This window comes from Euleptes europaea, chromosome 4 (assembly GCF_029931775.1).
Source record: "Euleptes europaea isolate rEulEur1 chromosome 4, rEulEur1.hap1, whole genome shotgun sequence".
NCBI lineage: Eukaryota > Metazoa > Chordata > Lepidosauria > Squamata > Sphaerodactylidae > Euleptes > Euleptes europaea.
This window is the reverse complement of record NC_079315.1, coordinates 98,451,853-98,461,848: the sequence shown is the minus strand read 5'-3', so window position 1 is coordinate 98,461,848 and position 9,996 is coordinate 98,451,853. Positions and strand designations below refer to the sequence as shown.

General features: G+C 42.9%; 1 protein-coding gene across 1 annotated transcript; it reads left to right on the top strand.

Annotated features, from left to right (window-relative positions):
* The first annotated feature begins 965 nt into the window (after nucleotides 1-965).
* Nucleotides 966-9,350, top strand: LOC130477050 (granzyme A-like). The gene is made up of 5 exons (XM_056849043.1): nucleotides 966-1,026; nucleotides 1,974-2,118; nucleotides 3,204-3,345; nucleotides 6,953-7,225; nucleotides 9,195-9,350. Exons 1-5 carry the CDS (start codon nucleotides 966-968, stop codon nucleotides 9,348-9,350), a joined length of 777 nt encoding a protein of 258 aa, XP_056705021.1.
* The last annotated feature ends 646 nt before the right edge of the window (nucleotides 9,351-9,996 follow it).

The window sequence follows — 9,996 nt, the reverse complement described above, 5'->3', positions numbered from 1 at the left end:
CAATTGCCAAAGCGGCCTTTTTATCTCGGTGAACTGATTTCTATCGGCTGGAGATCAGTTGTGATAGCAGGCCACCTCCAGCTAATACCTGGAGGTTATGGCAAATAAGTAATCAGCCTGCCGTAATGTTAGTTACAAACTTATAAACACAGCAGCATAAGACAACAAAACACACAAATCATACATGCAAAGAGTGCTATATTCTATGTGCAGTAGTCAAATACAATGCACTTCAACAACAAGGCACCCAAATGTGGCAACCTTGAAAAGATTACTTATGGACAATGACTCCAAAGACACTGGTTCTAAAAAAGAAAGTTTAACTTTTGTATATACGTAGTTCTATTTGTTTAGCTAACATCAGTGTATATATTTATTCACTGTATTTGACTACTGCACATAGAATATAGCACTCTTTGCATGTATGACTCATTTGTTTTGTTGTCTTTTGCTGCTGTGTTTATAAGTTAGTACTGGAGGTTGGCAACCCTAAAGCAGCATCTCGCTGGCTTAGAGTATCACGCCATTAAGTCCACCCTCCAAAGCAGCCTTTTTCTCCTGATGTCTGCAGTCTAGAAATCAGTTGTAATTCTGGGCAATCTCCAGGCCCCACCAGGAAGCTAGAAAGAGAGCCTTTCATCAGGTGTGTTTTCAACAACGATCTCAAATAGACCAATGTGTTAAGAAATATTGTACTTCTACCGAACCACAGTCAAAGTTGAGCAATGCCAGATCTCTATCTCATATGACAGAACATTCTGTAATCAAAAATGATACATATTTCCAGATAAATCTGAGACATCCTTGTGAGAGTTTCATGTGAAAATAAAGCCTTAAAAGGAATGAACCTAAGATAACTTCCTTTATATTCAAAGATCATTTCCTTTGCATTCAAAGACAACACCCTTTATATTCCCCATATATATGAGGTACTTCACCGAGGATACAAACACAAAGCAGCAACAATGGACCTTCTCTTTGTCTTCTCCTTCTCCGCTGCCATTCTATTCCTTGGAATGCACAGAGGTAAGTGTTGCATTACACTAATGGGGCTGCCCTGGAAACGTGTTTGGAGACTTCAATCGGTGCAGAATGCTGCAGCTGGGATGTTGACTGGAGTGGGTCATGGGGACTATATCATTCCAGTCTTGGCCCATCTGCAATGGTTCCCAATCTGTTTCTGGGCACAATTCAAGCTGCTGGTGCTGACCTTACCTGGCTTGGGACCAGAATACCTATGAAATTGTGAATTTCCTGCATTGTGCAGGGGGTTGGACTAGATTACCCTGGTGGTCCCTTCTAACTCTATGATTCTAAAACCCAACCACTACAGTGATCTTCAGAGGCCCTGCTTCTGATGCCCCAAAGATGGGTGGCAAACTAGGAAAGGGCCTTCTCAGTCACGGTGGCAAAACTTTGGAACTCTCTCCCTAGGGTGATTCACCTGTCCCTTTCTGTTGCCTTCTTCCACCAGCAGGTGAAGAGTTCTCTGTTTGTTTGGTGTTCCCTCAGTGATCTCCCCTTCTCAATGTTTTGTCATTTTCGTATGTGTACTTTAGCTTTTTTCGTATGTGTACTTAGGAGCCCCGTGGCGCAGAGTGGTAAGCTGCAGTGCTGCAGTCCAAGCTCTGCTCACGACCTGAGTTTGATCCCGATGGAAGTTGGTTTCAGGTAGCCGGCTCAAGGTTGACTGAGGAGGGCAGGGTTTGGGGAGGGGAGGGACTTCAATACCATAGAGTCCACAGCCCACAAGATGTTCCCAAAGTCAGAATATTTAAATGAGCCCTCCGAAGAAACTAGTGACATTCTGCTTTCTCAGTAACATTGAATAACTTTTAGTAACTTCTCAATATACTTCCTTGTGAGAATATATAATGTGCCTGTGCCCAATTGCATTCCCTGTGCCGGAACTGACTGATGAATCGGCATCACAGTGTTACATCACTTGGTTACCTTGGCTTTTGTCTACTTAGGTCACTGCGCAGATATCATTGCAGGGAAACCTTCAGTCCCGCACTCAAGACCCTTTATGGCTGCCTTAGTGAGAGGAAAGCATTTCCGGTGCGGAGGAACTTTGATCAAAAGAAACTGGGTGCTGACAGCAGCTCATTGCAAATTGTAAGTTGGGAGACATTCTCCTTCTTTAAACAAAGTGAAAGCTAGGGTGGCCAACTCCAGGTTTGGAAAATTCTGGAGATTTGGGGGGGGGTGGATCCTGGGGAGGGCAGAGGGAAAGGAGTGATCTCAGCAGGGATGTGAAGCCATAGAGTACACCTGCCTAAGCTGCCATTTTCTGCAGGGGAACTGATTTCTGTCACCTGGAGATTGGTTGTGACGCCAGGAGAATTCCAAGACTCACCTGGAGGCTGGCAATTTTAAGTCACATTTCAAGACTCTTAGGCAATCCAGAACATGTTCTGGCACATTTATTTCTTATAGTGAGGAAAATGTACAGAGAGGCCTCTGGCTCCATCTTGTCCCATAGAGTTTTTCAGTGAAAGTACTAACTGGAGTGTCGCCAGCAGGTAAACCCGAAAGTGATGGCATTGCACTGCATGCTCACAGATCGCCACACACCTCTTCTCAGCCAGCCACTAGCCAGCTGAGGAGCAGCAGGCAGCCCAGTGAGCAAAAGGCAGTGCCGTAAATCATGGAATGTTTTGTACTATGTTTTACACAGTTGCAAATTTAGCACAACAAATCTCATAGGGGAAAGAAGAAAGAAGGAAGATAGGATATTTAATAAGAATATTTTTATTAACCTGACGGATACATGGGGAAATCAATATAAAGGCGTGAGAACCAATATGATCCTGCCATGTTGTAATATTCCATAGTAACAACTGAAAACCAAATGCCGTATTTGAAGTTAGAGTGTGTTTCTTTGGGGCCTTAAGTAGCCTCTTGTCCAATCAGATGCTGTGTTACACCCATTTCTTTTAAAACCAACCATTTTGAAACCAACTCGATTCTCAGCTCTTTGAATTCAGTGGGCTTACACAGGGACCAGTCTTCATAGGATTGTGAGGTATGTTTGCTAGGCCATGGCTTTTTATGTCAAAGCTAGTGAATATATCAATCAGCTACAAAGCAAAGTATCAATGCGGGGAATTTGGCACGCACAGAATACCAACATAGGCTAGAAATGAACTTTGGTTAATACGTATTGACTCTTCAAATGTACCTAATTTTTATCTTTTCAGAGGTAAGGGAGATAAAGTTATCCTCGGTCTTCATTCACTATCTGAACGTGGGAGAGGACAACAATTTTTTCATGTTGCTAACGCATATGTTCACCCAAAATATAATAAACGTACACTGGAATATGACATTCTGGTTTTACAGGTAAACTGAGCAAAGAAATATTGTATTTATGTGTATTTTTCCCCCAGTTGTGTAGGATGCTTTCTCTCTGAAAAGGTTATGTGAATGAACTCCATTAAAATGAGGGTGAATAGTACAAACCATGCATGCAACAAGCTCTCAGAAGTCGATTCCCCCAAACTTTCCTCCTCCCCCCCACAGTCCCCTGCTATTCCCCAAAAGCCAATATGGAGACTCAGGAGGGACTCAAAGAACTGCCATGCAGCATGAAGGGGGCAATAAGGTGAGAGAATATAGTGGAATCACCCCTTTGCTCTTCCTTCACTAGATGAGAGCTCTTCCCACTAATTTGTGGTGGCCTCAATATTCCTAAATTGACTGTTAACTGACTCTTCTCCCAATTCAGTCCCTTTAGTCACCATGGCTGGTAGCCACTGATAGACCTATCCTCCATGAGTCAAAAAGGGCAAGAGTCCAGTAGCACCTTGAAGACTAACAAAAATATTTTCTGGTAGGGTATGAGCTTTCATGAGCCACAGCTCACGTCTTCAGATACAGCTAGAATAGAAAATATTTTTGTTAGTCTTCAAGGTGCTACTGGACTCTGCCCTTTTTGACTACTGCAAACAGACTAACATGGCTACCCACTGTGAACTATCCTCCATGAATCTGTCGAATCACCTTTTAAAGCTGTCTGTACCTGTGGCCATCACTACGTCCTCTAGCAGCGGATTTCACATTTTAATCACTCGCTGTGTAGAAAAGTATTTCCTTTTGTCTGTCCGGAATCTATGGTCCATCAACTACATTTGATGCCTTCAAGTTTTAGTAGTTTGATTGGATTGAGCGAAATGACATCCTTGGCTGGGAGCACATCAGTTTTAGAAAAGGTTGGTCTGTCATTGACCACTGTTTGACACTCTCTCACCTAGCTGAGAAATATTCCTCTTCCCCAAGTGGCATCCTTTATGTTGGCTTTATGGATCTCAAGGGATCCTTTGATGCCATTCCTACAGAGAGACTGGACGAAACTATCCAGTTCTAGTATGGATAGGATGTTATTATGGCTTATACAGCAATTTCTTACAAACCTTACAGCTCAGGTTCACTGTGGTGATCAAGGAGAACTAACAGAGCCCTTTGATTTGGCCGAGGGAGTTAGACAAGATTGCCTCCTCGCTCCTCTTTTGTTTAATTTATACCTGAACAATATGGCAATGAACTTTTCAGAGGCTTGCCACCCTCCAAAGCTTGCAAGTTGTATTATCCCAATCCTACTCTATGCTGACGATGCAGTTCTTCTGTCCCATACAAGAACTGGTTTGAAAAGAACTCTATAAACCTTTTCTGTGTACTGCTCTAGGGAAGATCTTAAAATAAACCATCACAAATCAAAGATCATGATCTTCTCTAAGAGGAGAAAACTGCCTTCCTTTCATTGGGTGCTAGACGGCTTTGATGTTGATCACGTCAAGGAGTTCGTTTACCTTGGTATTCTTTTTTCTTATAACCTAAACTGGAATGTTCATCAAAAAGCAGTATCTAACAAAATTAAACCTGGGGTTGGGGCTATTGTTAATTTCTTCTATACTAAAGTTGGAAAATATATTCCTGGGGCCACCCAAGTTTTTAACTTAAAAATTATTCCAATTATTCTTTTTGGCACTGCTGTCTGTATAACTACTGTTAATGAGTCCATAGATCGACCATTGCTTCAGTTTTTACAGAAGCTGTTAAATGCCCCTCGGTGTATTGCTGGTGTTACCCTTCGCTCCAAGTCTGGCCAAATGTCTCTTGAAGCTACGGCATGGTTGTTTGCTTTTAAGCTACAACTGAAGCTATTTTTTTTTAGTACTGAGGGGTATCTAGTCTTTCTGAAGCATGACTCATACAGATCCTCATGGCAAAACATCTTTGTTGAGAAACTGTCACTGATGGGCATCTTGTGGGATATGATAAGAGATCTTGGAAAAACAGAAGCTTTCGCTCTAATTAAAAGTGAATCAAAGAAGTTGATTATGTTAGCACATCTTTCCATGCTCGTCGGGTTTGTTCATATCCAGTTTTGCGGAATACCACTACCATGTGGTTTATCAGCCTCTACCTTTTTTTTGACAATCCCTCATCTCTCCAGAGCCTTCTTTCAAGCCAGATTAAACACTAACCCCTCTATGGTCATGCAAGGTAGATTTTTGAACCTATCATACTCTGAAAGGACTTGTTCGTGCTCTTCCAGCTCCATCAACTCACTAGCTCATGTGCTCTTGGAATTTCGTTTCTATGAGGATCTTAGATTACGATATCGCTCTCCTCTTTTAACAGACAAATCTAATGCCTCCATATCTGATATAATGCCTTTTTTATTAAGTGATAGGGATCCCAAGGCTACCCTGACAAAATTTATTTCAGTACTTGTGTTCCCCAAATAATAGATTCAAAGCTATGCTGCTCAAGTTCAATGGATCAAAAAGCTTCTAAGGGAGAAAGGAAAGGAAAGGAAAGGAAAGGAAAGGAAAGGAAAGGAAAGGAAAGGAAAGGAAAGGAAAGGAAAGGAAAGGAAAGGAAAGGAAAGGAAAGGAAAGGAGAGGGAGAAAAAGTTCACTCTGTCAGCTCTCTGTACCCTGTGAATAATTTTATAAACATCTACTATGTCCCAATTATTCATCTGTTTACTCAACTGAGAAGTCTCAGACTTTTCAGACTTTCCTCATAGGGACATTATAACATTGGCCATTTTATTTTCAATCTCAGCACAGAGTTTGCCTTTTTCACTCCTGCAATACACTAGGATGACACTTTCATTGAGCTATCCACTATGACCTTAAGGTGTCTTTTCCTCTCAGTCTGAACAAGTTTAGACCCCATTAGTTTATTCTTGAAGCTGGGATTTTTTGTTCCTATGTGCATCACCTTACATTCACATACACTGAATTAAATTTGCCATATTGTTGCCCACTCACACAATTTGTGGAGATCCTCCTGGAGCTCTTCACAGTAAGTTTTAGTTCTTACCACCCTGAATATTTTTGTGTCATCTGTAGACTTGGCCACTACACTGCTCACCCCCAGTTCCAGATCTTTTGTGAACGAATTAAGCACCAACAGCCCCAATACTGATCCTTCAAGGACCCTGTGCTTAGTTCCTTAAGTTTCCAGAGCTATCCATGTCTTCCTGCTTTCTGCTTCCAATTGTTTAACCACTTTTTAACCCATAAAGGGACCTGTCCTCTTTATCCCATGAATGCTAGGCTGATTCCTGAATCTTTGGTGAGGCAGCTTGTCAAAATCCTTTGGAAAGTCCAAATGTCCACCAGGTCACTGTTTGTTCACTTTCGTAAAGAACTCCAAAAGCTGGTGAAATAATATGCCCATTGTCAATAAACAGAACAAAACAGATTAAGCTGTATGCCAGAAGCAACTATAAAACAGCAAAGAGGGAAGGAGCAAAATTTAAAGGAGCAAGACTTCTGGTAAAGCCTCAGTACTGCTTTGACAGTAAAAACTGAGTGAGTGAATGAGGTCCGTCCCAGAGAGAGTGTTACAGTATATAACAAGTTAGTAGAGAAGCAACCAGTAGCCAAGACTGCCCTTTGTTTACAAGCAAACACTTTTCTTTATTATTCTTCAGCTTAATAGAAGAGCAACGCTTAATCGATATGTACAGACCATTCAGCTTCCCAAAACTTATGATGATCTCAGAGCAGGCACACAGTGTCTAGTGACTGGATGGGGGCGTACTGAAAACGGCGGCTCGATATCTGATATTCTGCGTGAAGTTAACGTCGCTGTTGTAGACAGACGCATCTGCAATGACGCGAACCACTATAACTACAGACCTTTTGTGACAATGAACATGGTGTGTGCTGGTGGTTTTGGCAACCAAAGGAAAGATACCTGTAAAGTAAGAGCATTTGTTTACCAATCCTGTTTTCACATGGGTTAAAGATTAGTATAAAACTTGTGTTAAATACATATTAATTAACTTTGAAGCCAAGGGAAAATAGTGAATAAGATGGAAGGTACTATTTTGTAGAGAAGCAATACTTACAACAAATTCTTCTATCATCAATTCTCAATTGGTGGGAAGATTTTCATTTGGGCTTCTGCTCACATGCCAGGTCTGTATCAAAGCCTGCATATCATTGGGGGGGGGGGGGAAGTGCCATCAAGTTGCTGACTTATGTAGAGTTTTCAAGGCAAGAGACCTTCAAAGATGGTTTGCCATTGCCTGCCTCTGAATAATGATCTGGACTTGCTTGGTGGTCTCCCATCTAAGTACTAACCAGGGCCAACCCTGCTTAGCTTCTGAGAGCTGATGAGATCAGGCTAGTCTGAGCCAGCCATGCATATCAGGAGCAACCATCAAAACTAGTTTATGCAATCAAGTGATAACTACATTTATGCAATCAAGTGATGATAAGGGGGAGCTGTCCAAGCAACCCAATCAGCCATTTGGGGCACCAAATGGGCAAAGCATGGCAATGTGGAAGGAGATAATGGACATGACTTTTGCCTGTCTTTGCTTCCCACACACATGCTGCTGCTGCCCAGATAATGGACAGGATGCTGTGATGCTGCCTCTGGAACCTACTTGGATCCAGCCAGGGCAGCAAATGAGGAGGCGTGGGCCATAGTGATCTATAGCGGTGCTGCCTCTGGTGTTCATCTTGGGCCTGACCAGGCCCGTGAACGCACCAGCAACTTACCTCGCAATTTGCACGCATCTAGTACGAAAGCATCCAAGACGAGTTTAAATTTTTGTTCCCACCGCGCTGCCTGTCTCCGCTGCATTTGATAAGCCCAGACCGGCACTCTCTCCACGCATGCCCAGTCGGCGCTCCAAGCAAGGACGGCGATTGGTCCTGCGTTAGTAAGGGAGGCGGGGGGAGTGCGGGGGTTGGCTGGCAGCAGGAAGTGGATGGAACACACATTGCATGTTCTCACTTAAAGGCACCGGGTGTGGAGGACGCTTTATTTTTTTAGCACCGGGTGTGGAGGACGCTTTATTTTTTTAATTTGCCATATAAGTGGATGAGCTTAATGCGGCGAAATTGCGCTCTGGAGACATCCTCGGAATCCTTTGGGTGAGTTGAAGTGGGAACATGCAGGGAAAGCCCGCAGAATTCAGAGCTGCAAATGTGCAGTGCGGACATGGCCCAAGGTGGCCCAGGGCTTGTACTCTTGGGGCAACAAAGTGCATTGAACCAACTGCATAAACTGGCCCTGAGTGTACTTTGTATTGGACTTCAGCACACAGAAATCAGCAACCACAAACTATGAACCTTCTAGCCCTGCTAGTGGTAGATGAATACTTGAATGCTCCTCTGCCCCAAATTTCCCTGCACATAGAAAACTATCATGTCACGGAGAAATTTTCAACTAAGCTTTATCTCCGATTGCTTACTTTTAAGTCTGTGAGAGAAAAAGGTCAAATGCAATGACAATATATTTGCATCCAGAACAGAAATGAGGTTTTATGAGCTTTTTAAAATTACATTCTGACTTAATTTTGTAAAAACATTTTCAACTACCCAAATGTAAGTATTCTTTGCATCACTACCAGCACTTTTGTGTGTGTTAAATGCTGTTAAGTCACTTCCAGCTTATGGCAACCCTATGAATTAATATCCTCCCTTTTTCCTAACTTTCCTTATATTTGGCATCTGAGGAAGTGAGCTGTGTCTCACAAAAGCTCATGCCTTGCCAGAAATTTTGTTAGTCTTTATGGTGCTGCTGGACTCTTGCTCTATTCTACTGCTACAGAAAAACCAACACAGATACCCATCGTGAACTATTTCCTTATACTTGTAACAGAAGGACCAAAGGAGGCTGCATTTCATGATAATGTCAAGTGTCTCTCTTTTTTCCAGGGTGACTCTGGTGGCCCTTTGATATGTGGGGGAATACAAAGAGGTGTTACTTCTTTTGGTAAATCAGGAAAATGTGGTGATCCCCAGTTCCCGGGTGTCTATGCTCATCTCACAAAGGACAGTATTGAATGGATTAAGAAAAAAGTATTCTGGTGACCTCGGCAGGTTTGTTCTCTCAATATCCATTAATGTACCGCCTTTTTAGAATTTGTTCAGCGAATTTATGCTCATCTCATTAACCCCTGTGTCAGATGTCACAGCTACATTCTATTTTCATAGATGCACAAGGGAGTGTGTGTCTCATTAAAGTCTAGGAAGGTCCAATATTCGATCAATAGCCCCTTGCAAGAAGGGATGAAATAGTCACATCCCAGTCCCAAGGTGACGGCAACCTGCCAGTCATAGATGATGGAGCCCTTGGGGAAGGAGGCCATCTCACTGAGGTAAGGGGATGTGGTACCTTAGAAGGGACCTCTTCCTTGGTGAATGAACATATATCCTCTCGTACCAAGGATATGCCTCAGAGGGGAGGGGGGCTTCTTGTAGTGGGGGATTCAGTCCTTAGGAATGTAGATAGCTGGGTTTCTGGCGGGTGCATGGACTGCATGGTGACTTGCCTGCCTGGTGCGAAGGTTGCGGACATTACCCGTCATATATGTAGTCTGGCAGATAGTGCTGGGGAGGAGCCAGTGGTTGTGGTGCATGTTGGCACCAACCACGTGGGGAAATGTAGTCCAGAGGTCTTGGAATCCAAATTTAGGTTGCTAGGCAGGAGACTAAAAGCCAGGACCTCCAAGGTAGC